The sequence below is a fragment of the Solenopsis invicta genome, chromosome 4 (genome assembly GCF_016802725.1).
Source record: "Solenopsis invicta isolate M01_SB chromosome 4, UNIL_Sinv_3.0, whole genome shotgun sequence".
NCBI lineage: Eukaryota > Metazoa > Arthropoda > Insecta > Hymenoptera > Formicidae > Solenopsis > Solenopsis invicta.
In genome coordinates, this window is record NC_052667.1 from 4,956,502 (window position 1) to 4,984,062 (window position 27,561).

The 27,561-nt window shown below is 35.9% G+C and overlaps 5 protein-coding genes and 1 long non-coding RNA gene across 10 annotated transcripts in view; 3 read left to right on the forward strand and 3 right to left on the reverse strand.

The window, feature by feature from the left end:
- The first annotated feature begins 549 nt into the window (after positions 1-549).
- LOC105195583 (amidophosphoribosyltransferase) lies at positions 550-7,109 on the forward strand. Of its 2 annotated transcripts, none has more exons than XM_026134750.2 (8): positions 550-1,340; positions 4,257-4,473; positions 4,598-4,890; positions 5,146-5,395; positions 5,483-5,722; positions 5,795-5,922; positions 6,036-6,257; positions 6,329-7,109. In XM_026134750.2, exons 1-8 carry the CDS (start codon positions 1,158-1,160, stop codon positions 6,599-6,601), a joined length of 1,806 nt encoding a protein of 601 aa, XP_025990535.1. In that variant the 5' UTR covers positions 550-1,157; the 3' UTR covers positions 6,602-7,109. The 2 variants fall into 2 exon arrangements, with proteins under 2 accessions (XP_025990535.1, XP_011159354.1); XM_011161052.3 differs by having other exon boundaries at positions 556-1,336; positions 6,329-7,105.
- A 428-nt stretch (positions 7,110-7,537) lies between these two features.
- LOC105195582 (general transcription factor 3C polypeptide 6) lies at positions 7,538-9,551 on the reverse strand. Of its 3 annotated transcripts, none has more exons than XM_011161051.3 (5): positions 9,481-9,551; positions 8,744-8,890; positions 8,186-8,415; positions 7,823-8,081; positions 7,538-7,743 (listed from the first exon to the last, which is right to left on the reverse strand). In XM_011161051.3, exons 3-5 carry the CDS (start codon positions 8,342-8,344, stop codon positions 7,568-7,570), a joined length of 594 nt encoding a protein of 197 aa, XP_011159353.2. In that variant the 5' UTR covers positions 8,345-8,415; positions 8,744-8,890; positions 9,481-9,551; the 3' UTR covers positions 7,538-7,567. The 3 variants fall into 3 exon arrangements, with proteins under 3 accessions (XP_011159353.2, XP_025990536.2, XP_011159352.2); XM_026134751.2 differs by having other exon boundaries at positions 8,186-8,411; positions 8,806-8,890; positions 9,481-9,547; XM_011161050.3 differs by having other exon boundaries at positions 8,806-8,890; positions 9,481-9,547.
- An 881-nt stretch (positions 9,552-10,432) lies between these two features.
- LOC105195581 (protein transport protein Sec61 subunit beta) lies at positions 10,433-12,361 on the forward strand. The gene is made up of 3 exons (XM_011161049.2): positions 10,433-10,808; positions 10,913-11,109; positions 11,877-12,361. Exons 1-3 carry the CDS (start codon positions 10,806-10,808, stop codon positions 11,962-11,964), a joined length of 288 nt encoding a protein of 95 aa, XP_011159351.1. The 5' UTR covers positions 10,433-10,805; the 3' UTR covers positions 11,965-12,361.
- A 24-nt stretch (positions 12,362-12,385) lies between these two features.
- LOC120357673 lies at positions 12,386-16,465 on the reverse strand. The gene is made up of 2 exons (XR_005574693.1): positions 15,336-16,465; positions 12,386-13,306 (listed from the first exon to the last, which is right to left on the reverse strand). It is a non-coding gene; the product is annotated as an uncharacterized LOC120357673 (long non-coding RNA).
- LOC105195579 lies at positions 14,701-21,141 on the forward strand. Its single transcript, XM_011161046.3, has 6 exons — positions 14,701-14,929; positions 16,465-16,693; positions 17,450-17,611; positions 18,275-18,482; positions 19,106-19,301; positions 19,540-21,141. The coding sequence occupies exons 2-6, from the start codon at positions 16,511-16,513 to the stop codon at positions 19,730-19,732; spliced, it is 942 nt and encodes a 313-aa protein (XP_011159348.1). The 5' UTR covers positions 14,701-14,929; positions 16,465-16,510; the 3' UTR covers positions 19,733-21,141.
- A 265-nt stretch (positions 21,142-21,406) lies between these two features.
- LOC105195580 (failed axon connections) overlaps positions 21,407-27,561 on the reverse strand; it is a 37,084-nt gene continuing 30,929 nt past the window's right edge. The window contains exons 2-4 of one of the 2 annotated variants that reach the window (XM_011161047.3): positions 25,748-26,086; positions 24,812-24,964; positions 21,407-24,304 (exon numbers count right to left, since the gene is read on the reverse strand). In XM_011161047.3, the coding sequence (XP_011159349.1) occupies positions 23,948-24,304; positions 24,812-24,964; positions 25,748-26,086 (849 nt within the window). In that variant the 3' untranslated portion in view covers positions 21,407-23,947. The remainder of the gene's footprint in view (positions 24,305-24,811; positions 24,965-25,747; positions 26,087-27,561) is intronic. The other variant, XM_011161048.3, reaches the window with a different exon arrangement.

The window sequence follows — 27,561 nt, forward strand, 5'->3', positions numbered from 1 at the left end:
TCTCTGTTGGAACCAGAGTACATACATATTAATTAAGTTGCACGTTCGACATTTGTCAATAAAGAGACAATCAAAAAGCTTTCAGAATATTTTATTGATCTACTACACTGCTCAGCGCGAAAAAGTTAATTTGCTTTGATATAAGTTGTAAAAAAAATTATTTAAGTAATAAATCTTCTCTTTGCTTCTAATTCCTTTCAATTATAAAAATTATATTTATAAACATCATATAACAATATAATAGGGCTCGTTTTGTATATTACAAAGAAAAAAGTTTTAAAATTATACAATTAATTAAAGTATAACTTAAAAACTAATTAAAATTGATTAAATATAAATATAACATACTCAGCAAACAATATTCATAAAAGGTTTATAAAATATTTATAATTATTTGAATATTTTATAAATAAATCAATGCATTATAAAACAAGCGTCTAATAAAATTAAGTGACTGATATTATTTGTTACGCTTTATAATGTTTAAAGCAGGGAAAAGAAAATTTCTAGCGTCATTTAATTTTTAAATAATTACAAATCATTTTTCTTTTATTCAAATCAGGAAGCGTGCATCGATATTACATCGCGTCGAAATTCTCATGTGAAGTCACAACGTATGTTACGCAATAGAAAAATGACTTTATCCTTTCTTCGACGGTATCTACGTTGAAATCAATGAAATTGAACGGCGGCATTTCTATTGCCGTGACAAAAAGATTTCCGACAGTGAAGCAAACGTCGAAATCTCAAGGACAAAGAACCGGGTGGCTCTCGGTTCTCGGGGACGCTTCATCGAAATGAAATTCAAACAGGATTGCGTCGCACATGTTCAAGGCCGCGCCGCGCTAATACGTTAGCCAGGCGTCTAATTTCAATAATCACATGGCGGCTGACGTAAACATCGTTAGTTTAAGTGATCTGCCCTTGGCTGGAGCTTGGCGCTTAGAGAGATCCGCGCCCATCCATGCTCCCGTGGGCCGTCGACGTCGTGAACGAGAGCGAACTCGGCGAACCGATCTATCTTCTCGTGTCGACGACGTAGCAACGTCATCCAGTCATTGTACGCAGAGCGACTCCACGTGCGTCTCGTCCCTCTCCTTCAAGAAGGAAGAGATAATAGTCCCGCACCGATCGGCAGCGAGCTGCTCCGGCTGGCGATGGAATCCCCCAATGGCCGCGCGGGGTACCCCCATTCTGTTCCCATTTGCAGTTCCGAACGCGGAATGAGGCCGGCGCACGTTTCGGTAAGAGATCAGGCCCAGACGTGTTCCCGAAGCGGGACGAGGAGCACGGGCACGTTTGTTGGCGCGAGGTTTACACACTCGGCACACGTGAGGTACGTGCACAGCTTCTCTCTGCCCTCCCCCACCGTCTGCGCGTTGATCTCTTCTTTGAGCATCTTTGCGGAATCGAAGCATTCGGAGCACGTCCGAATGCTCCGATTGCGCTTTTTATCCGCGTATATTTTCGTGACTAGTGCCACGAACAACAGGTAGCAGTTGGCAGTAGTTTTCCTCCGTGATCTTCATGGAATCTCGCGTAGCGTTTAGACCCGTTTGACTCGGACGGATAGGGAAGAAGTCGGCCGGTCGACAGAAAAACGTGCGCGGCAGGACGCAGCATCCTTATCTGCAGCGTCCGCCGCAAATTCGGCTTTACCACGTGCGTTGTGTCGCGTCACGCCGTACGTTGTTGGCCCATTGAAATGCCCAGGTGTCTGACCCTAAACACTGTACTTGCGCGAATACGAAAACAAAATAGTTTAAAAAATTCATTAATCTTTAAAATACATTTTCATAACTGTATTCTAAATAATCACGTCCATTTCTGTTAAACTACTCTTCATCTTTTTCTAATTCTTAAGGGATAGCAACATGTCCGTTGCCAGTACACGTTGCTCGCAATCGTATCACGTGTTTCTATCAGAAACGCAGCAACTGAGTTCGCAAATTGGTTGCAAGCTGACGCCACGATATGAGAACTTGGGATAGTAATATGCCGGCAATTTTGAAATCGTCATCATTAAAATTTGTGCTGTTAAGTTGCTAAAATAATTTATGGGCGACGCAGCATCACATGATACTGCATTGCCGACAACGCGAGGAAACTTTAGTGCTGCTATCTTGTTGTTAAACTGCTGGCAGTGCATTATTGTATTACATGTTGCTTCAATGTATTCGAAATAGTTGAAGATAAATATAAGGCAAATTTTATTGCCTTATATTTGTATGCCAGTATTTTAAATATATATATATATATATGTATATATATATATATATATATATATATATATATATATATATATATATATATATATTACAGATTTGCGCTATTTTGCTTTGTTATCTGAGTTAAAACTAAAGAGAGATAACACAAGCAGTTTTAAAAATGAGAAAAAGATAAAAAGTAAATTAAATCGAGATATTTCTTTTTTCACACATTAAACAAGATTTAATAATTCTATTGATATAAATAAAATAGAAATTATTTAAAATTCTAATCAATTAAGTTACTCGATCATTATTCAATCAACAGATTTACTTGAAACAGAATTACTGACACACAATTCGTTGTTTCTAACCATTTTTCTGTATGTTAAACATTTAACAATTCTATTCATATTAACAAAATCATAAAAGCATTGCTTATAATAGAACTAAATACTAATCATAAATTAAGAAGAAATCGCCTGATTTATTGTACAAAAATTTATTGCGTTCGCACATTTCTTTCATGCAATCTTTTGCTTAATATTCTTGGATTTCATATCTTCACATATATCAAACATCATTAAGATAAACTTGTTCTTAGCTCACATAGTAATTTGTACAGCTATATTAATAATATTTTGTGAATGTCATTTGCAGAGAATATTTTTTAAACAAAGGACATAACTTGGTCGGTTTTTTTCAAATTCTTATTTGTTTAGTTTAAATAAGCCAACATGACTGTAAAGTGTAAACAATGATGAAAAACAACTTACGATAACGTGACGTAAAGTTGTGAAATCAAACAAAAAATTAAATGTATTTTTTATTTTAGAGAGAAACTCTCTCTAATAAAAGTATTTTCTTTACTTTTTTCATTGAAAAACAGAAAATATTATGATAATCATATTTAATTTCTTTTTAGAAATCGAAGTAAAACAATAAATTAATGTTTTAACTTTTTTAAATAAAGAATTATTAATCCAAATTGTATTTCATATAATAGATTTTGATTAATAATAGAATGAATCATTTATCTATTCATTTATTATTAATTTGTTTAATCAAAACTAATGTTTATGAGAAAATAATTCTATTTTTTTTCTGATAAATAATTTATTTAAGAATATTTCTCTTTTACTCATTTACTTTTAACACTGTGATTTTTATTTAAATTTGAGAATCAACTCATCTTGAATCAAACTTAAAACGCAAGATAATTTAAAAAAAAACTTTGTGACATTACACTCTCGTATCTACATGCAGTTTATAACTGATACAGTGGAAAATTTGTTAATGTTACAAAAAAATATGTGATTTCTCGCGTGACGCGAAAGGATCGATTTGTAGTAAACACAAATATAACTGTTCTATATTCTGATACACATGATGTCAATACGATTTAAGATGATGAAATCCCTTGCGAAATGCAGGTTGCGTAAACATAATGAGAAAACATAGTTGTAGCACTGAACAAATGTAAGATATCAATTCTATCAGTCCGTTGGGGGTCAATAGTTTATAAGGGCAACACCGATAATTCACCGAGAGGAATTACGAAAGGATCTACTAGATATACCAAATATATAATTTATATTCAATCTCTGTATATTCGCGTTATAAAATCTTCGTAGGTATCAAATATAATATATTGAGTTTATTAGTGGAAGTATATTTAAATTTTATAAGAGAAATAAATTTAAATATTAAATATTAAAAACTTTCCAATTGTATAATCACAGAAGTATTGTGATAATAACTAACAAATTAAATAAAATAATGAAAGAGCGAAGTTATGATCATTGTGTCATCTTCTTTTGTGACTTCAATCTAATTATCTATTTTAATTACATACTAATATATATATATATATATATATATATTATATTATATATATATATATATATTAGTTATCATATTTGTTTCACATATATGCATTATACCTTCTAATTTCTCCAAGTGATATATTTACAAAATTTATATCCTGTCATTATTACATTGTTGATGTATAAAAAAAAAAGAAAAATTAACATATTTTACTTATTACAGATAACAATGGAATCGTTTCACGATAAAGCTAGCGAACACTGCACTGGAGCAATGTCTCGTCTTTCCATAGAGAAATCAAAATGTACAAGGCCACGAAGTAAAGGTGAAACCAGGGGACAGAGGCCTACTGGTCTTACACACGAATGCGGCGTATTCGGATGCATCGCTGCAGGAGATTGGCCATCACAAATCGACGTTGCTCAAGTTATTTGTTTAGGTACGTACATTTGCTTTGTAGGGTAGACATTGGCTGAAATAAAAAGACGTATAAATATATATATATATATAAATGAAAGCTAAGATAGTAATATTAAGTATTTCTGTTATTTTCACTCGATCAGGTTTAGTGGCGTTGCAACATAGGGGGCAAGAAAGCGCAGGAATCGTTACAAGCGAAGGTGTCTGCTCGAAGTCATTCCATGTTCATAAGGGTATGGGAATGATCAATAATATTTTCAACGATGAGAATATGAGAAAGCTCAAGGGAAATCTTGGAATTGGTCACACCAGATATAGCACAAGTGCGGCCAGCGAAGAAGTCAACTGTCAACCATTTGTGGTACACACCGCGCACGGGGCATTGGCAGTTGCACACAATGGAGAATTAGTCAACACGGAATCTCTTCGAAAAATGGTAATATGGAGAAGAAATTTTTGTCCTTTTTTTATATGTAATAATCTACTCCCTATTTCCAAACATTTATCAAATGTTTCAAAATCTTTTCTTTTTAATTGAACTTCTTGCACAGTCACATTTTACCTCCTCTTTTTCCAATGGAGAGAAAAAGAGAAAAGATGAATTGTGCTAAAAATTCAGCTAGAAAGAATAAATTTCATTGATAATCTTTGTCGATTAACTCTGAATTCCGTTTTAATTTCATGTATCTAGGTATTGGGTCGAGGCGTTGGTTTGTCGACACATTCGGATTCCGAACTCATAACGCAAGCACTTTGCTTAAATCCACCGGAAGGTGAAGTCAACGGACCGGATTGGCCAGCGCGTATAAAACACCTTATGCAGTTAGCACCGCTATCATACTCTTTGGTAATAATGCAGAGGGACAAGATTTACGGCGTGCGAGATCCTTACGGAAATCGTCCCCTTTGTTTAGGAAAAATCGTGCCGATTGGCAATTTAGGTGCATATTGAAATAACAAGAGAATTATAGTCCATTTTAACAATGATTTGTCAAAATACTAATGCAATGTAATGAAATTAATCGTAGCAAGTACCGAGTCTGACGATGACGATGATGAAGCGGAAGGTTGGGTAATTTCATCGGAATCTTGCGGATTTTTAAGTATCGGTGCGAGATACGTTCGTGAAGTATTTCCCGGTGAAATTGTGGAGCTGACTAGAGAGGGCATTAAAACCATCGAGATAGTAGAAAGACCAAATAAAAAACCGCAGGCATTTTGCATCTTCGAATACGTCTATTTTGCTAGAAGCGACAGCATTTTTGAAGGTAAATACGAGTAACAGATTATAGCGCGTTGGACATTGAGAAGACACGTTTAATCATTCGTTTGTATTGTAGGACAAATGGTATATTCTGTACGTATGCAATGCGGACGAGTGCTAGCGATAGAATCCCCGGTTGTAGCAGATATAGTTAGTTCTGTACCAGAATCTGGAACTGCAGCGGCACACGGATATGCCAGAGAAGTAAATGCAAATAAAATCAGCAGCACAAGCTCTGCTGTGCAAATATAAAAACGAGAAGTTCAATATGTGAGTGCAGTTGAAATCTAATAAAACTTTCTTTTTTAATGTTATAGTCAAAGATACCTTTCGCTGAAGTACTGTGCAAAAATAGATACGTAGGCAGAACATTCATTCAGCCTAGTACGCGACTGAGACAGCTCGGAGTAGCCAAGAAATTCGGAGCTTTGTCTGAGAATGTGAAAGGAAAAAAAATAGTTCTCATTGACGATTCTATTGTCAGAGGAAATACAATCGGTCCGATTATCAAATTACTACGTGACGCGGGCGCTAAGGAGGTAAATTTTTTTTAAGGCTATATACTGTTAGTATGCATTTACTACATTCATTCGTGATGTCACGTCTGCAGGTTCACGTTAGAATAGCATCACCTCCGTTAAAGTATCCATGTTACATGGGCATCAACATTCCAACGAGAGAAGAACTTATCGCGAATAAGCTTGATAATGTGAAACTGGCCAAACACGTGGGGGCGAATAGTTTAACGTACCTTTCGGTCGAAGGATTAGTTGAGGCGGTCAGGCATCGCATGGACAATCGTGAGAGCAATTACATCGGTCACTGCACAGCCTGCTTAACGGGAGAGTACCCAGACGAACTGCCTGGTGATCTCGATTGGTGAAAAGACACGATGTACAATTTTTTATTCTAAAATCAAAACAAAACTCAGGTCCTTAAAATGAAATAACGAATGCGTAGCATTCTGCGATGTACGATTTTACAAAGAATGTTATGTCATCATAGAATAGATATATATTTGTGTGTTTAGATATTACTCGGACATATATAGCGTTAAGTTTTAATTGAACAAAAAGATTCAACACAATGCTTGATTTATATATATATGGTATACATATATATGATTTATATATATATGGTATACATATATAAGTATGAATAAGATCATGTTGTATTTCTTTACTAGAATTTTTTAATAGAACAGATTTGTACTTTTGGGTTCAATTCAGTATTTTATATTACATATTTTTTGCAAATCACATATGATATGTATATGCAAAAAAGAATGTTACGTAATATAATAATATGTGAGATGTTTCTTTAATTGCATCATGTTAGTTGTATCATATTATGTTTTCTATATTTAAAATAAAGGAATTAAAAAATGTTCACTTTGTAGATGTAATATTTCTTATAATCAAATATACAAATATGATATGTATATGTTTAAAATTAAGCTCAGAACAAGATTAAGAAATTAAGCCTTTTTTTACATTTACATATATAATACATTTTCGTAAAAAACTTAATAACCGAAACATTAAGATTTATTTAACATATTCTTAATTTACAATTATATACAATTGTTTTTTCCTTTATGCTAATTTAATATCTACAGATATTTTGGCGTCAGCCTCATATTATGAACATGTAATGTTTATGGTGAGAATTACTTCCTAAACATTAAAATATCTAATTAGAATTTTAAATCTTAGAAATGTATTTAACATTTATTTTTCTTTTTGTACTTGTGTTATAAAGATTTTTACTCAAATTAAGTTAAAAGCTAAAAACGTATCAAATTAAAGGAAATACTTACTCTTTGGTAAAAATAATATTTTAAGTCCAATCATGCTTCTTCTGGTTTTAATTTGGTTTCATTTTGTGATGCACATGCTGCGTTGTCCTCATCTGAATCTGACGCAATTCCTTTGGATTTTTTCTCTTCTCTAATTTTCTGTTTCTCCAAGAACATGCTCAATTCTTCTAGTTTATCATTACGTACTTTATTCCAAAACTGCATGGCTAAAAAAAGATACAATGTTAAATAATTTAATAATTTTATTTTAAATAAAACACAAATAAAAAAATTTATTCCATTTACCTTCTTCTTGATATTTTGGAGGCACCCCAGCTTGTAATAGCATTTCAGTATTTGGAGTACAACCGTCGTGTTCAGAATCACCAAGGATCTCTACTCTTGGTTTCGTAAATACTCTTTGCATTTTAAGCAACTTTTTTGTTTTAGCAAAATATTTTAGAGATGGCACTTTATCAAATACTTCATCATCCACTTTTGGATTGTCATCCTTTTCAAAGAACATATAAGTGCCTATGGCATCTTCGTAAGTACCTTCATAATACTGAAAATACAAATAATTTAAAAAGAAGATAAATATAAAAATAAAATTTAAATATAAACTATGTTTCAACTGTTAAATCCTACAGACTATATTATACAACATACTCGCCCATTAATTTCCATTATAGGATGCTCAGTATCTATTCCAATCATATCCAATTGAAGATCTTCCTTATTGAACATATCGCTCCCAGTAAATCCTTCAAATTCCACATATACAAGCATTTCTTCTTCACCTTCAGACAACTCATCATCTGACTGCATCTTTATTATAAATTATTGTTTATTTATTCATAGACAATAATCTTTTTCAGATTAAATACAAGGAATTCTATCTAAAAAAAATTATGCATATAAATTATGCTGCACAAAGTAAAATGTATTTTTTACATATTGTGAGAACAATAACATGCTATATTATTTAATAATAAAGTATAAAGAATTATTAAGATGATGACGACACTTTTCAAAGAATGTTTAATTATCACATTATAAAGAATTATAACGTTATAAAGAAAATAATTTCTTTTCTATTTCATATATAACCTTATATAGAAAAACAAGATCAATTTTAGATTAACGCATTGCATTACTACTTATATTTTAATACACAATCCTTCATAAAATGTAACAATTTCCTTCATAAGATGTAACAATTAATACCTTCGTAATTAATATTCTGTTATTATGAAAATAAATGTACATAAATAGATGAATATACATACACAAGAGATAACATCCGACACAACTTTGGTACCTTATCCAGTTTTCATGAAACTACAGAATGTATATCTCGACAGATGTTAGGGCCTGTGCAAAAAGATTAAAATATTAGAAAGAGAAATGTATTAAAAGTAAGAATTAGACAGTTTAGAATCAGTTTTCTTAATAAGAACTATGAATAATTAATAGGTTATGTATAAGTTGGGTGCTTGTATTTTTATAACATACCCCAGGTAGTATATATATTGGTTTCGTATATGTTTTATAAATATAAAAAACTAATAAGAAATGTTAACAAAAACAATAATTTATAAAATATAATTTTTACATTTTTATACAATTAAAAGAGATTTCTGTAATGGTTTGTAAACGTATTTTGCCAGACAAAATATATATATTTCATCTGTTTTTTGAGTGGACATCGTGAAAAACGTTTCTAGAACTTATAAAATGATTGTAAAACGTTTTTAAACCGTGTATATACGACCTGGGATTTATATTTTATTCATATTTGATGTGCATTAAGTACATTTAAAGTTTACCGAGGAAACCGATTCTAAAATTCCAATTTTTATTATTAATATGTGTTTAATATTCCTCCACTCTATAGTTTACTCTGTAATTAACATTAAATAAATATTTTTTCTATTGTACATCGAAACAGGATCAACATATACCTTTCAAAGCTTCAAAAATTCGTCAAAGTTGTGACAGGATAACGTAGGTTGGACGGCGCCATATCGGAGAAATAGCACCGTTCGTCCGATTAAACGACTCGAAAAATCATTGCAGTTATTAGGAGTACAGAACGAGCGAGGAGGTTTACTGGATTTTAAAATCCCCACCCTGAGAGGAAAAAAGAAGTCACGTGCCGGCGCGTTGATTGGCTGACCTATAATGATGGCTTCCAGGCACCGGCCAATGAGACTACGCCGTCTCTGGAGAGCTGGCAAAGTGGGAGGTCAGAGGAGCCGGCCAATCAAAGCGCCGGTATTGAGTAAGGTAGGAACACCCATCACGAAAGCACTAACCAATCAGCGCGCCGGCACGTGACTCTAGCCACTCCCAGCTCCCACCCTTCCTAGCGTACTTCCAGTAACCTCCTTGCCTAGTATACTTCCCTGATACTTCCAGATAAAATTTTTCGCAGTTTCGAGCGGCGCAAGACCCAATTCTTGCCCAATCTCATTCATCGCGATGTTTTATTTCTAACAACTTCCGATATTTCAAACGTCTTGAGCAATGCACAATTAAATTCTGACTATTTAATTATCAATTAATTTAATTATTGTAATTATAATATGTAATTAAAACAATCTTTATTAAACAGTAATTTTTTCTACATTGCGTCCGAGAAATTTTCTTCTTTCACAATCTGTGAAAATAAATTTGCGGGGTTTCTCGCGTGTTATATTTCAACATTTTGTTTCTGAATAATTTTTAATAATTTTTTCCAGGTTTAATATTTTGATATTTGTCTGTAATCTGACTTTTTAAAACGACCTAAAACTTTCATTGAGATGAGAAATAACATTTGTCCAATCCAACTGAATGGCCAATCGCGATATGATTCGAGCACAATGGAGGTGAATGAAGATGCCGTCGGCGCAGGTCCCGACGTAATAAAAACGCAGTTGCCGACGGTGACGTGTTCGTTGCGTGTTCGTCGTATACCACGTGTAGAGTACACATTCGACACGTCGCCTGCTACTCTGCGTTGTAACCGCCAGCCTGCGTTCGAGTCGCCCGACGAGCGTACGCTGGCGTACGTTGGCGTACGTTTGTTGCCACGTCGCTGTCGATCTTTGCGCGGAGAGGAAAAGATCCGCTACGTACGACGAGTTGTCTTCCGTATTTCGACCTGTAACTATCTACATTTCACGCAAGATTTCCAGAACGCTAGCGTCAGCGAAATATCTAGTGTATTTCGACAACGAGTAAAGCTTCCTGAACAAAGAATCTCTCGGCATCCTTTTGAATTGTCAACAAGAACAGCCGCACAATGGTGAGCACAATGAACTTGAATTTTCGATTTTTAAGGAAAGAATCTGGTATTAAAGTTGAAAGGAAGGATGATTGATGCATATTTTTTTTTCCTCTCGTAAAAAGCCCGCCGCACCTAGCGCTACCTCCGTGGGGTCTGTTGGACGGTCGCCCAGCAAAGCCATAGCGCCGAGAACAGGTGGTAGTGGCACAGTTAGGCAGAGGAAAACCACTGTAACCTCTTCCGCTAGGAACAGGAATACCGGTACAAGCTCCGGTGGCATGTGGAGGTTTTATACCGACGATTCTCCTGGCATCAAAGTGTAAGTGATTTGATTAAAAACATGCTCCATATGCGAGTTGAGTTACATGCAATATGGAAAGATGTACTACATTTTAGAGTTTATCATGAAATACTTCTGCATTTGTCACAAGAGATGACAATGGCTTACATGCAAGTAAAAATTTTATTTTCCATAATGTTGATTAATGTAACATTGATAATTTAACAAAAAAAAAAAAAAAAAAAATTCAATTTTAAGGACTTAAATATTGACTGAATACGATGTGACGACTGTATTAGAGTCAACGTAGTTGTTGGTGAGCAATAAAACAATGTAACATTTAAGACAAAATTACAAAGTTGCATTTTTTAGGAAAAGTCAATTTCAGATCTGACTTGAACCATCTTTAGCGCTAAGCTATTCAGTTTGTGGCTTTGCGTTTAAAGGCTCCAAAACTTTTGCATTTGGCAACTGGAAGAAATTCACTTTTGTGGTTTTTGAAAGTGAGACTATAAATTGCCTGGATTCCATTAAATTTTTGTTAGTGTTATTGTTATCACTGAAGATATGGATCAAATCAAATTTAAAATGTACTCTTCCTGAGAAATGTAACTTCATAATTTTGTCACATAAAACTTTGTATTGTTTTATTGTGCACCAACAACATTGACTTTGATAGCCATCTCAACACATCAATTGATAATTTAATTGATAATTTAATTTTGTATTACAACATCAATCTGTTTGACATGTTTTGAGATATGTTTTAATAAATATTGAAATCATTTTGCAATTGCTTGTTGCAGGGGACCTGTGCCAGTGTTAGTCATGTCCCTTTTGTTCATTGCGTCTGTATTCATGCTTCATATCTGGGGCAAGTACACCAGAAACTAGATTTAAGTGCAATACATCGAGATTCTGCCTCTTGATAAGTAATGAGCGATACAAGTGCAAATTGCAGCATTGTGCAATTATAAATTGGCACTTCTCTCACAGGTTAATATACATGATTTTTAATATGTATATTATTCATAATATATCATTGCACATAATTACACGTTACGAATACGTATTGCGACACAGAATCACATCTGTCTTGTGCTGTGATTGCTATTGGGTCAAAACATTCATATGATGGACAAGGGGTAATATAAGAAAGTCCGTTTTTTAAAAAGTTTATCCATTACATGTAATGTAAGAAAAGCGTAAGAGAGATTATTTAGTTTGCATTTTTTTTGTAAATGTTAAGAGTATGTAATATTGAAGTAAATATAATTTATTTTTACCCTAATCTGATATTAAGCAAGTCAATTTATTGCATACTCCTTTATTCGTAACCTTTGATTCCATCATCAACTTTTTATAAATTCGAGGTACATCTAAAGTAAGTGAGATCAAACCTCATCTGTGGATTTTTTGATTATAAGTAAATCTTCACGTAGAACTATATGTCACCTCGCAAGTCAACTTATTTACATTTTTATATTTCCCATGAAAAACTATCAAATTTCGATTTATTAGATCTAGAGTAATTTTCTCTTAAGTTTTTGAAAAGATAAATGTAAACTGACTGTATGAAAGTATTCCAATTAATTTATAAAAGTACTAATCGAATAACAATATTTTTTTAAATACAACAATTTTTATTTTGTATTGTAGTATAAATAATTATTATTTTTTTACTTTTTATGTATTAGAATTCAATATACTTTTACTTCTTTGCATACATTCAGTTTGAAAACTGCATCTAATCGATGAAGCACTGTATTCTCGTAATCGTCGAGTAAGATTAACATTTTAAAAATAAAGTTTGCACTTTCTAAATTATTACACAGATCCATATTTCAAGATAATTTTATGCTTAGTAAATTTGTAATAATTTACACGTAGGATTATACGTTGTTATTGTTATTCACGTCTTGCACAGAATGCTGCACGAGTGAAACCAAGAGCACAATTAATAATTCATAATAATTTCATTGTAACGTGTGTTTTAAGTGCTACTATAGTATTCAATTTGATGTAAGTTTTCTCATTGAAATTTGTTGTTCACAAAAATTCAGCTTATTTTATTCAAAGTTTCTTATTTTTGCAATCGTGCACCACTGATTCTCTCGCGTCCACGGTTTTGCGACAGTGTCTACAACATATTTTCGTCCTCAAACGTTTTCAGCGAGGCGCCGGCGCATCCAATATTGATTCCTGGTTTGATGAACTGAATTATATTGCGACATTTCTGAAATGAAGAAGGAGGAGATAAGCGTTATAAGATAATTACAATAAGTAAGTACTTTCAGAAACTGCATATACAAAACGTGTGCCGTTGAAACAAACGTTCCGAAGATTGAGAAAAAAATGTAAGCAACACAGAAAGCAGGATGCAAAGAGGGATAAGAGTGAAAGAAAAACAGATTATTAAGAAGGAAAGAAAAAGAGAAATTTCTAATTAGAGAAATAAAAATTAGTAAAAAAATAGGTCAGTATAAAAAAAAATGGAATAATTGTGGTCAAAGCAGTGTAGAAGATAAGATAGAATAGAGATAACGAGAAAGGAAATTAGATAATGCAAATTAGGAAAGGGGTAAAAAGAAAAAGTGAGTGAAAGTGAGTGGGTAAAAAGAGGGTAAAAAGAGACGCTAAAGGGGTAACTAGAATTCAAGAAAGAACGAGATTGATGATCAGTTTAGATTTCGACGTGCTCCAGCCCTATGAGTGCTACAATATTATGTAATGATATTTCTGAAATATTAATAAAAAGTGGTCGGATAATACATAAATATTATATGAGAAGTAAACAATATTCATTACTTCAATATTTTTTATTAACTTTTAAATCTAAAAATATATTTTATGCATAACAATTTGCAATTAATTTCTAACCGCAATAATTCCATGGATATTGAAGTAATATGTGACAAATGTTATGTAAAAGCGGACATACAACATTAACACAATATCCCCATAATATTAAAATAATATTTAAAATATTGAATAATATTCTCGCAATGTTATTTTAATATTATTTTAATTTTTAATACTATTCGTATAATATTCTAGGAATATTGTGTCCTTATGGGGAGTCTTTCAAATTTATATCTATAAATCTGTCGTCTACGAAAAGCAATCATTGAAGATCCTGCGATTCAATAAATATTTCAAAAAATTTTATACGATTCTAGAAAAACTGAAGAATTTAGAAAAATGTAAAAGAAGTTCGAGTACACGTGCACATATAGAATTTAATTCATTCAATCAAAATCAATTAAAGGCCATGATAATCCCTCTCGGCCGAAAAATCGACATCCTGAGGGAACTGAAGCAGCGGGTGTCCCTGGCGCAGGTGTCCCTGAAAATGAAGCGCCGGGACCTTCTCCCATCCACTATGGTCTCTCTTTCTATTTCTCTCTCTCTCTCTTCCTCTCTCGGTGAAGGCGTGCGCGTTGGCAGGCGTTAGGAAGAAACGCGCATCGCGCGCGTTCGGTGCGCGAGAAAGGGGTGCGGGAGGCACGAGGGTGCTCCGTGCCGCCGCCGCCGCCGCCGCCGTCGCGGAGGCGATTCTCGTCCGCTCCGACCACCCGAAGCGGGGGTGGTGGTGACGAGGGGTTGGGAGAGAGGGAGGGCGAACGCGCGCATCTCGCGCTCTCCTCCGCCGTCGAGGAGGGCTCTCGCGCGAGCGTCGCCGTACCGAACCCGCGGCGGATACTCACACACGTGATACCGTCCCGTGCGGGAGTGCGCGCCTCGTTTTAGCTGCGGCGACATTGGACTTCCCTTTCGTCTGCCAAGCGAAGCGGTCTCGGGGCGGGACGCGCGTACCGCTGGAAAACTACCGCGAGAGATGCGGTTCTCCACAGGAGAGGTAATTTCTTGCTTCTTTTTTACTCCCTTTCCTCCTCCTCCCCTCTCTTTAAGCGCTCGCTACTCTTCAGCCGCCTTTTCGAAAAAAAAGAAAAAAAAATGAGAAACTCGCAACATCTGTGGTAATGTTATCATTCCACGACCGTGACAGCGTTATATTTAAAGACCGAGGCTTATTCAACATCTCGCTCGACAACCGAATAGAATCGTGCACGGAAATGCACGCTAGATTATTTCGCGGAGAGCGAGAGAGAGAGAGAGAGAGAGAGAAAGTGGAGCGGGGGGAGTCTTCGAAGGTAGCTCTAAATGCATGAGCCTGCACGCGCTGAAACGTTCTCAAATTATTCAAAATCTTGCTGCCAAGTATCGCCGTACGCGCGGTGTTTCTTACGTCATAAATTTCTCACCGAATTCCCCTGGGAATTCGCCCCGTGTCACCGCCGCCGCCGCCGCCGCCGCGAGTGAGCACATCCTCGATGCATTCACGTTTCCCGCATTGCGGAAATCGTAATATAACTACACCACGTCGACGGGTGCGAGCGGTTTTGTTTATCTGGAGCGTGTGACTTGTTAATTTGCCAGAAGATAGGTATCGACCGCCCTCTCTTCCCTCCAATACTGATTTTTTTATGGTAGCGAGAAACCATGGAATAATTTATGAAGACGACTCATATAATTTATATTTAAAGGGCAGCTGTTTTCCTTTCTTCCTCTTGTCTCTCTCTGAGTTTTCACGTATCTCGGATTAAATTAATCTTGAATCCAAATTAAACCTGCAATAACGAGGATAATTGAATTAATTTTACATTGACCTCGAAAGGCCTAATTACCTATCGATCGTTACGCGTGTTTAAAGATTAAAAGCTTTGCAAATTTTGTCTCCTGTTAATGATCGAAGCGTCGTTAAGTAAACTGTAACTTTCACATTTAATAAATACATTGTTCGACATGAAAAAAAAAAATTCTATTTAATTTTTTTTTCGCCGTGTCGAACAATGTGTTTGCTGAATGTGAGAGAATGGTAAAATTTAAATATTGAAGAAAATGTTATCAATAAATTAATTTTTCAGAATTTATGTTTATTTTTAGAAAATTTTTCAGTCTTTGAATTGGAACACTTTCCAGAAATAATCACAAACTTTTTTATTTTTAGAAACATCTACATTTTTCCTAGATTTCTTTATACATATATATGAATTCTGAAATGTCTTAAGATTTCCAAGATCGCTTCTTTCTATAATTTTTGATAAAATCTTACAAAATCTGTAAATGTTTTTAAAATATTTTTTTAGAAGTTATAAAATGAGAAATCTTATAATATTTCAAAATTCACGTATATGAAAAATTAATTAAATAATCCAAATTTAATAAAACGTTAATCGCGAAAAATTTGTTACAAGCACCAACGTCTCAAACATTTTGCGCTTTTATTGCATAATTTAAATTTTCAATTGCTGAGTCTCTATTGACATATTATTATTTCATACAAGAGTTTAATTAAAGGACAATTGATACGTTGGCGCGAATGCATTTCAGAATCTGAGGTAATTTGTCCGGAGGCGATTGACGCGTCGTCGAGGACATGGCGGTCGACATTTTAGACAAAGATCACCTCGCCGTGAGCGCGATCGTGACCGTCGGTATGCAACTCATCTTCTTCACGATCGCAGCCACTTTCCAGCTGGACAAGCTGACGGACTTCGCCGGTGGCACCAACTTCATCATCCTCGCCCTCCTCACCTTCTTTCTCGGTCAAGTGGGCAAGGTACTCCTACTGATATCCTATTTCCGCCCGCGCACGTGTGTGACGCACGCAGGGACATTCGACGGATAAAATCTGGATCTTAAAATATAAGGGATATTCGCAAACGTGAAGAGGAATGCGCGAAGAGTCACTCGCAAATTATGATGAATGAGTTTCTCTCCCGAGACGCGTCAAGTCTACGAGATGCATTGCTCAAGTTCAATCGAGAAAGAACCAAGATAGATCCTGGAAAAAATTCTACATAAATTTAAGAAATACAACGAACTACATTCTACACATTTCTAAGTAGTTTACTCTGGTGAAAAAATTTCTATGAACAAGTACAAAGTTCTGCTAACAAGAGAATTTGTAAAAATTAGAAAAATTTTCACAAAGGCAATTATAAGTTTAATATATTAACAGATTTAATACTTATTGCAACTATGAACAATCTTCGAGTGTAATTGTCGTCTACGATACTCGTAGATTGAATTCGTAAATCATTCTAGACGGATTGTCTTTCTCGAAGTTCGAACACGTTTTGAGATTCACGCGCCGTATTGCCACTGAACATTATCATCGACAATTTTATCCTCAATGAAGCCGGCACTATAAATAAAACGGCAAGATATATTTAATACCTATTAACGGATGACCTGTGCCTGTCTATTAACTTTTTTTTTACACGACGCTCGTTTTATCTTAGTCGTTACAGGCGTCGCGAATCTGCATCGGTGTAATAACACCGCGTATCTTTCTCTCTCTTCCCCCGTGTAGACGTACGACAGCCGGCAGGTCATGGTGACCATATTCGTGTGCCTGTGGGGCGTCCGACTCTCCGGATATCTCCTGTACAGAATCATCAAGATAGGCCGCGACAAGAGATTCGACGACCGTCGCAGTAATGTGATCCGCTTCGCCGTGTTCTGGACATTCCAGGTGAAGTAGAGAGGCCATATATATTTGAGAGTCGTATTTCTACCTGCAGACACTGCAGAAAAATATCCAGAGTGTAACTATTGGATTATCTTATCGAATTAAGGATGTGCAGGACATTTCTCGAAACATAAAGAAAATTATGAAAAAATTACAGATTGCATTTGAAAGTATTTAGTAGAAAATATTTGGCGGCGATTTTTCATCGGGATAAAAAATTATTTCAATAAGTAGCTATGTGCTCTAATGAAAATATAATTCATAATAAAATAATAAAAAAAATCTTTTCAAACAACTTTCGTATGTATATAATTTATTTGAAATGTTAATATTAAACATGTTTCCAAATTTTATTCCCTTTGCAGGGATTGCATGTCTGATACATCCTCAAGTTATAAATACATATTTAGGTAGGACAAAAATTCGGACATTCCAGTGAAATAATCGGAATGTCCGGTAATGAACAAATTATTCGTTCAAAAAACACAAACAGATGTTTCACTTTCGGGCATTTCGATAATTTCACCGTCATCGAATGTTTGTCCGAACTAAATATCCATTCATAATTTTCTGATAGGATTATCCGATAATCCGATTGCTCTCCGGATGATTTTCTCAGTGAAGGTATGATATCGAAAGGTGATCAAAGGTATTGATGGTTTGCAGGCTGTGTGGGTGTACGTTGTCAGCCTGCCTGTGATAATAATCAATTCTCCACGCCACAAAATACCGCCAGCACCGAAAACGATGACGACGCTCGACAGCGCTGGCACAGGACTCTTCCTCATCGGCTTGCTGGCCGAGACTTACGCCGATCTGCAAAAGTTCGCCTTCAAGCAGGACCCAGTGAACAATGGAAAATGGTGTAATGACGGTAAGGTCATTTTCATCATTATACATGTGTATCCGAAAATCAATCCATCTTCTGCATCTCAGTTAAATCTTTTATGCAGCTTAAAATTTTAATAAAACAAATTATAAGGATTATAAAATTGATTTTCAAATATGTTGAAATATATATAATTAGAAATTTTATATATTAAGTACTTAATTTTCCTTCAATCGAAAAGTGAAATAAATTCTTGGATAAGAAACAACATATAGAATTTCTAATTATATTTACCTTTTATTTTCATAAAAATAAAAAAAATAATGAAAAAAATGGAAACTTAAGGATGCAACATTAGTCCATTTTTTTCTGCGAGCTTTTTACATTCGCAAGCGGTTTAATTGTTAGGGCATCGAAGAGACTTCAGACGAAGCATCGGAGCTGTACGATTTCCTTGATATCGTCGATAGAATAGAATAGAGGTTTCGTTTGGATTAAATGATTATACGTAAATTGTATCGCTTCCAGTTTTGCCCTAAAAAGATTTGCCAGAGAATCCAATAAATTTCTTTATGTTTCACTAATTGCCTGACTGCAATTATTAATGTGATAACATTAATCATTTCTTTTTCATTAAAAATAATTATTATTTACGTTAACATTTTTAGGACTTTGGAGGCTCTCTCGGCATCCAAATTATTTCGGCGAAATTGTCGTCTGGTGGGGAATATTCATAATATCCTTAAATGTCATCGAAGGAGCGGAATGGGTTGCTATCGCATCCCCGATTTTCACGACGCTTATTATCTTATTCCTATCAGGGATGCCGTTATTGGAAAAGGCGTCGGATGAGAGATACCGGGAGTAAGTATCGCAGAAGTAAATTTTTGAGAGTCTAAAAAAAAAAAAGAATATTTTATCAGCAAAAACACAACATTAAAATAAATGTGTGAAAGATACAATTTCAAGATAGATTAAAAAAGAGAGCCATTTAAATTTTTGCTTTTTTAATTTGCAATAAAAACTTTGTAATAAAGAAATATTAATGAATGCTTTATTGTAAATTCTCACGGCTATTAGAATATTCTCCAAACGTTTTCAGTAACGCGGAGTATCGTTACTACAAGCAATCCACGTCGCCGTTGATACCGATACCGCCGTCTATCTACGTCGAGGTGCCGCGTTTCCTCAAGTTCATCCTGTGCTGCGAATTTCCCCTGTACGACTCCTTAGACGTGAAACCGAGAGCAGCCGTCACCGAATCAACGTCCATTAGCCTCGCTGCGTCCACGTAGCTGTAGCCACACGCCGGACGACCGAATTCAGAGTCCGGCGTGCAGTCAACGGCAACAGCTACGACCAGTACAGCCTTCTGAGTGCTATTTTATCTCTCTCTGCGGTACCGAGAACCTCGTCTATCTGCTGACAGAACTATAAACTCGACAACCGAATCGTAAGATCGATGTTCTTTCAAACACGATGTCGGCGCCTCAGAGAAGTCATACGAAACACTGTGTCTGGCCAAATATATAAAATTCGGTATGTGGGAACCAAAGAGATTCCTCTTCAGGATGGAAAAGCTTATAAGACGAAGTATTATTATTTTTGTAACTAAAAAAGCCCCTGCCGGCGTTAGGTGAAAACGGTACCGGCGACTTTTCGTACAGAATCGAATGATGAGACGAACAAAGAAAATTATTTTTGTAGCGATGTTATGGGTACCAAAAGTAGCTTATCGACCAATTCGAGCATCGTTCCTATACGGCAAGTCGACGGTAACGATTTGATTAGCGGCTTTATTTATGTACTTGAACTCTTATTTTCGATACAAGAAGAGAGATTCGAGATGATATATAATTTGTATGTCTTAAATAATATTTAGACTTGAAAGAAAAATCTCTTAAGAATTCAATTAGTCAACTGCTACTTTAAATAGCATAAATGAATAATATCATATTGTTGCAAGAGAATAGTTCTTGCAAAAATAAAAATTAGACAGCCGTGTTCTCGCTGTCAAGTAACAAAAAAAAATATGTGTCTTAAATATCGCAGAAACGAAATTTAAAACGAGATTTTAATGTAATATGGATAGGATGATGTAGTTCGTTTTTTGAAACTAATAGTAATTTATGAAATTGATGATCCGTAGTGATTGGCGGTTGATATCGTGGCGATTCTTTAAGCTAAAATTGTGGGCCAAAATAATTGGCAGAAACGCACACGGAGATCGAAGAGAAACGGAAGCATGTGTGCAATATCTCGTAACTCGGCAGCGAATAAGCAATACTTATCGCCAGAGACGTCAGGTCAAATGTAATAAAACAGTCACGTTTACATTTCACTTCGCCTATCACGATCGCTATCCATTCCATTAGTATATCGTATAGGATGCTTACGAAGAAATTTTAGATGCAATACGAACGCGTGGTAATGTCCACGTGTCCCGATTCCAGTCTCGAGGCTTTCGATCGAGTTATTCAGTTATAGCAATATTGAACATATCCCTGTGCCGAATGGAAAATCCACAGAACACATAATAAAAACGAATTCCAAAGGAAATCTATAATAGATACGTAATAATGAAAATTATACGCGCATGATTCGAATTTCTCGTGGATAAACAATAAATACAAATGTTACTTCTCGATACTTTACTGTTACGTATGTCTTCAAAATTTAGATAATAAATAATTATTGATCCTGATTTAGCATTATTGATTGACCTTCTCCTTTTAAATATATAATCTGATCGTGTTAGATGTTACTTCTCGAAACTTTATTGTTACATGTTTTAAAAATTTAGATAATAAATAATCGATTTGAGATTATTGATCGACACTCGCCCTTTCTTCTTAATTATATTACACGATCTGGTCGCCACTAAATGCATATTATAATGCTTCTTGAAATGCCGTTTGAAAAAAGATTTGGACAGTAGATCGCAATAAACGCCGATAACGTAAAGTTCGCTTCATATTTATAAACACATTTTATTTGTTCGTATGTATATCGTTAATAAATGGTGATATAATAATGACAATGAAATGTATAGCGCCGAGCATAAAACGAGCAGTCATATTATAATAATTATTAATATTCTTCTTATAATAATCTTACTGTATTGAGTGGGCCTACCTACTGTGCTTGCAACGTTATGGTCTCTCTTGTCCAAATGTTTCTTCCATTCTCTAATTTATATTATTTACTCGCACGTAATAATTCATAATAATATGTAACCACAGGTGAAAACATATGCGCCGTCCTAAGTATAAACAGCATCATCCACTAATCTTTTTTTTTCCATTTTTTCTTTACGTGATCATATATATATATATATATATATATATATATATATTGGTATGTATATATATATAATCGTTATCAATAATATAGTGAGCTACTTAAATGTAATATATCTCGTGTCTTCTCGTGGAATATGTTCAGCTGCCGTAGAAAAACTACGCAGCTGCTACGCAGTTCGTAGAAAAAACTTCAATTCCCGTTATACATCAAATTGTCGATTTTCGATGCGTGAAAGACACTTTGTATTACGCAAGGTAATGTTTTTTTTTTCCTTAACGCGTCCGAAAAATCGTATATCAATAAAATACGTGGGCAGCACAGCGTTTTGAGTACCAAGGGAAAAGAGATCAAAACATTACCTGTGCCTCTTCGCTAAGAGAAAGAAAAATAAAAATAAAAAAGAGCTTGGGGGGAGCAAGGAATGGTGGATAAGGGGACGAAATATTACGACTCTGCTATACACGAATGGCATCTTCCTCGCGTATCTAAGTCCGACTGCATTCGCGCGCGTCTACGTAATACATATATACTATAATATACAAATAATAGATAATAATATGTGCCGTCCATCGCTTATCGCGGGTTCCTTACCCATTCGTCTAAAAAGTGATCAGAAACGACTGCAAAAGTATCGCATAGTCCGTACGAAATGTATAGGAATAAGCGTCGTCATTAAAATAAAAATTTGATTGCACGCGCTTCGAGATGATGCTGAAATGCAAACGGCATTTGCGGCCAGGCGGAAGAGCGGATCAAACTACTTTTCCGTATGGCCTGCCCAACTCCATTTGCATTCTACATTAGGCTGTCTGAGGACGTCCGTTGCTAGCTGGTCAATTGGCGTGACTCGACTCTCGATTCGATTGTTGAAAGAACGTGAGAAAGAGAGAGCAAGAAAGAGAGAGAGAGAGAGAGAGAGAGAGAGAGAGAGAAAGAGAGAGAATTAATTCAGTCAATCGATGACCTAACACTTGTTTTATGGACATCGGATTCCCTTCCTCCTATCAATATTACGGTTAATATTAATATTATTATTGTTGTCACATTCTTATCAATATTATCATTACTTTAATATTAACGTTATCATTAGCGTTATCGTAATGAAAAAATCTCGGATCGCGTCGATGAACCGGCTACAGGACGCAACGGTGCTTCCTCAGATGGTTTTAATAGACAATCTCTCTCTCAATGATACGTCGTAAAAAATCTCTCGTCATACAAAATCTTTTAGAAACATCATTTAACACGATATATGAGAGTGAAAGAAAAACGCGCGATACACGTGTGAACGTATTAAAGAGGAAATTAATATGAACTAAATTAAAGAAAAGATTGCGTTACATTTGCGCAGGACGCAAGGTAACTTATGCACAGCAAGGATCATTGAGAGAAGCGAAGCAGGGGACGCTATTCGCCTTAGAAGGCGGGGATCGGTATGCCAGTTTGCGCGCCGCCCTACCCTCGCTTCTTCTTCTCTTCCTCTTCTCCCGTAACTACGTCTATCTTATAGCATAACGCTATATTGCATTTGGCCACTGTCGACAAAGACCCCAGCTGCGTCAGGCTATTGCAGTTCGCATATTGCAATCCTACGTTTCTAATGACTTATGAGATAGCCCCGTTTGTTTTTCGTTTGTCCTTAGCAGAGCAGAGAAAGGGCGTGTGGGTTAGAGAATAGTCGTTCCGGTCGTGTGTATTTCGAGTGTCAATGTGAAGTAAACGCGTGATGCGCATTGAACGTATATAAACGAAGTATTAACATTATACATGAGTCTATTAATATCTATACGTATATATAAGTAGAGAGCTCTAGTCCCAAACCTCATCTCTCTCTTTTTTGCTTTCTCTCTCGCACGCACACACATACACACGTGCACACTTTCCTTCTTTCTCTCTCTCTCTCTTTCTTTCTCTGCCTCTTTCTTTCTCCCTTTCTCTCTCACGCACAATCTCTCATTTCCGGCAACTCCCTTCCCTCGTCACCATTCTGTACGTGCTTTCTACATCATCCTCGTCTCCGTTGTCGTTCACACATTCATGCAACCACGCACACACACGCACACACACATGCACACATTTTTACCGTCCCAACTATCCCTCTCTTTCTTTCTCTCTCTATCTTTATTCATTCGCCGATACACCTTCGCGACTCTTCGCCTTTAAATCCTTGAAACGACTTATTACTTCCCTTTACAACGAGAGACTGCTTATTTGCCATCCTTCTCTTTTTCTTTGTTCTCATCAACTTCTTTGTCCTTCTCGACTTCCTTCTCCTCCTTGTCCGCCTTCTCCTTGTCGCCCTCTTTCTCTTCCTTCGACTCTTTGGACTCTTTCGCCTCCTCCTTGCCTTCCTTCTCCTCCTGCTTCTCGGGCTTCGGCAGATGCGTATTCATGTCCAGGCTGGAGCAGATCTCGTCCCAATCCGGGAAACATCGTTCTTTAACGCGCGAGCAATGCCCGACCAAGTTGGGACAGTTCTCGACCATGTAGTCTCGCAGGCTGTACGGAGTGTCCTTGTCGATGTACAGGATTTGAGCGAGATGCGCGAATGCTACCACGTCCATCTGCAAAAACCCAAACATCGTCGCCATCGAGGGTCAACATAGATTGCTAAAATTGTTGCTCATATTTTTACATTATCGATCTTCTTGGAACAAACGTAATAGCGAATCGACGTAATTAATGCAGAATAAAAGAAACTATTTTGATCTATTTATTCTCCCAAAGTTCATTAAAACAAATTAATTAAAACCAATTAATTTTTAATCGACTGCGACTCGAAAGCTATTAAAGCTCGAATCAATAATTGTGTTATTTGTTCAGGCCGGTGTCCAATATCCGTGAGATAACTGAAAACAAAGCTTTTTCGCGACTCCCAACACCGTTTTGCCGCGAGCAGCACTGGTTTTCAGCAGCCGATATTATCTTTCGCATCAGATTACAAGTAACTGAAACTGTTATTTACACAGCAGATCAAGTACTATCACGCTAGAACGTATTACCGCGCAGTGTGTAACGCAAAATCTCCCGATCGTTACGAGCAACGTATTAACGCGTTTAATAATACTTACGGTAGTCGGCTCGTCCCCGAAGAAGAAGGGCTTGTCGGCAAGCGTGTCCGAGAGCACCTTGAGATCGGTGCAGCCGAATTGGGACACTTCCTCCGCACTGTGCACGCCCATTCCCTGAGCCTTCACTTTCCTCGCGCCCTGCAAGCAATCCAACTACCATCTCACTACAAATGGTCACGATATTTTGTTCTACAATTGCGCTTCGTTGTCGCGATACTACCTCTAGCTAGCACATTCATAGCACATTTATGGCTGTAAGCGCAATTTGTGCACTCTAAGCGAATACTATGAATGATTCTGGAGATAGCATGAAGTAAACATTGTGATAACGTGTAAGTAGCGAAACTTGGTCGAAGTAAGACTTAAATAACGATACATCATTTTGGGAAAGTACTACTTTTAGTGAATAAAAATTGTACATTGTTTTAACAAACTTACATTTCAGTCCTCTTTATATATATATTCCATATTATTAATATATCTACGTGAAAACCTCGACCAGGACTCAACTAAGAGAGCTTTAAAATGATCGCTGATGAGGTTTGCTACGCGAGGCATTTTTTTTAATACTAAAAATGTGCAAGGACAAAACTACAGTCAGTACTTATTTACACGAACGCAAACTAGCATAATGTGAGTGGTACATGCATGTAACAAATCGAAAAACTCGAAACATACGAAATCGTGCGGTCTCGGACAAAATTAATGAGAGAAGGTCGAGGAACAATTATTTTTTGCGTACAGCATGAGCTTAATTTGCATAACGATGGCAATAATGTGGAATATAATTATGAAAATATGCAAATAAATTGTACGAAAACATGTTATGGATGCATATAAAATCATTGGAATTGAATGATCGAAAGTTGTGAGTAACGTCCAAGTTGTATGCTAAGTCACACCGAAATCACAGGGCGAACGACAAGCGAAAGTTACCTTGCGTCCAAACGTGAGCTTGAAGAAGAAGTTCAAAATAGCGTTCGGAATACGTGATCCTAGAGCAAGCTGCAGATTGACCTTGTAGCCCTTCAGCACCTGATCCAGGTTCTTCGTGCGCCAACATGCGACAACCCAGACAAGGTGGTTCTCGATCATCGATATCATAGCGTGGGAGACACTTCGCTGCTCGGACGTGAGACCGGCGTCCAGATCCTTGCCAAATTTCTGGCTCAATTCCCGCAGGATGATGGTGCTGTCCGCGATCTCCTCGCCGTTCAGCTCGACGAACGGCAGCTGGCCCTTCTTGGAGCGGAATTTCATCTTGTGATCAACATTCTGGAAGAAATTGAATGAAATTAGTCCACATTGTCAATGCAATAAAATAATAATATATTAGATTGAGCAGAAGTCTTCGTATTTTATGAAAAAAAAAGGGAAAAAATCGTTTTTCATAAAAAGCACTTTTGTATTAATCATTAATATAGCCTCTGTCTAATGGCCTCCTCCCGTTGATTTATAAGCTTGACAATTTCATTCTTAGGGGAAAAAAAACTAGTCCTGGAATTAAAGAAAAGATATCCGCCAGGTAGGGCGACTCAAAATACGAAGACTTCCTGACCAACTTGATATAATAAAATTATACTATCATATTTATTTTTACTGTATAATATTAAAATTGTATACAATATATACAATAAAATTAAATTGCAATAACAATGATTGGATACATCGAACGGTGTATCTGGGTACCGAAATACCATAGTAACATTAACTTTGTGCAATCCAACGTTAAAATAAAAGCACATATCTCGCGATGCATCGCGTTTTACTCGTTTGTATAGTTTCGATTACTATTATATTGCAACGCGCGAGATTCCGCTTTTAACTTGAACAATTTGAGGTAAAATTGCGGTGAGATATATTCTCTTTCGAGCACACGGCCCGGAACAAAATCGTTCCGGATTAATCGATAATAATTGTTTGCAGTCATTATTCCGTATTGTAAAGCGGCATGTTGTGAAACGCTATTGCGATTCTTCCGTAGTAAATAACGTTGCACCGAGACGAACGCGCATACCTACACTCTCGCGAGGCACATGCTCTATTTATAGACGTATGTACCGCGTTAAACGCATAAGTGGGATATCGTGGCTTTCACAGGTGAATCAGCTTATTACATGTAATCTGCGAACGTTTCACGCGTTGATATACGGGGTGTCTCAGAATTAACGATTGACCGATAAAAAATTTTTTTTATCAACTCCAAATATTTTCTCGCCGGCGCGATAGGTTCGTCGTATTTTTGTCGTTCAGTGGCAAACCGTTAGTATTCAATTAGTCTTTGAATTAAAATAAACTCATCCTAGAATTAAAAATAAGATTTCGCGTCGAGTGTTCACACGACTGAAAATTTAATTTGTGCAAAGTGCCCTTTTCGTGAGAAATAGCTTCTCAATTTGTCAAATTTGATAAACGCTCGTTAAGTATAAAATCGAATTAAATTCGTTAATCCTCTATTCCTGGGAAAGAAATTGCAAGAAAACACTAAAATGTCATTTTACAATTTAAGAGTATAGTGTATTATATAATATATATTAAAATCTAATAGATTTTAATCATGAACGGAGAGAACAATTTTGCTGAAATATCTAAAATTGAGCTGGATACAGATCTAAAAATAACAATATTGTGCCATCAAAATAATTATGTAGGACGCATGATGAGCAATGCTGCACAAAGTTTCGACATAGCAACTAAGCGCCGTACGTAATTATTTTGATCGTCCAGCAAAATTATTTTCAGATCTGTAT

Bases quoted from the DNA above. Each gene is read 5' to 3' on its own strand.
- LOC105195583 (XM_026134750.2), top strand. From the start codon at position 1,158: ATGGAATCCCCCAATGGCCGCGCGGGGTACCCCCATTCTGTTCCCATT. The intron at 4,891-5,145 runs GTAATATGGAGA...TCATGTATCTAG, and splicing joins CGGAATCTCTTCGAAAAATG to GTATTGGGTCGAGGCGTTGG. The intron at 5,923-6,035 runs GTAAATGCAAAT...TTAATGTTATAG, and splicing joins CACACGGATATGCCAGAGAA to TCAAAGATACCTTTCGCTGA.
- LOC105195582 (XM_011161051.3), bottom strand. From the start codon at position 8,344: ATGCAGTCAGATGATGAGTTGTCTGAAGGTGAAGAAGAAATGCTTGTA. The intron at 8,082-8,185 runs GTATGTTGTATA...TTGTATTTTCAG, and splicing joins TAATGGAAATTAATGGGCGA to TATTATGAAGGTACTTACGA. The intron at 7,744-7,822 runs GTAAATGGAATA...ATCTTTTTTTAG, and splicing joins TCCAAAATATCAAGAAGAAG to CCATGCAGTTTTGGAATAAA.
- LOC105195581 (XM_011161049.2), top strand. The intron at 11,110-11,876 runs GTAAGTGATTTG...TGCTTGTTGCAG, and splicing joins GATTCTCCTGGCATCAAAGT to GGGACCTGTGCCAGTGTTAG.
- LOC105195579 (XM_011161046.3), top strand. From the start codon at position 16,511: ATGGCGGTCGACATTTTAGACAAAGATCACCTCGCCGTGAGCGCGATC. The intron at 16,694-17,449 runs GTACTCCTACTG...TCCCCCGTGTAG, and splicing joins TTCTCGGTCAAGTGGGCAAG to ACGTACGACAGCCGGCAGGT. The intron at 19,302-19,539 runs GTAAGTATCGCA...AAACGTTTTCAG, and splicing joins TCGGATGAGAGATACCGGGA to TAACGCGGAGTATCGTTACT.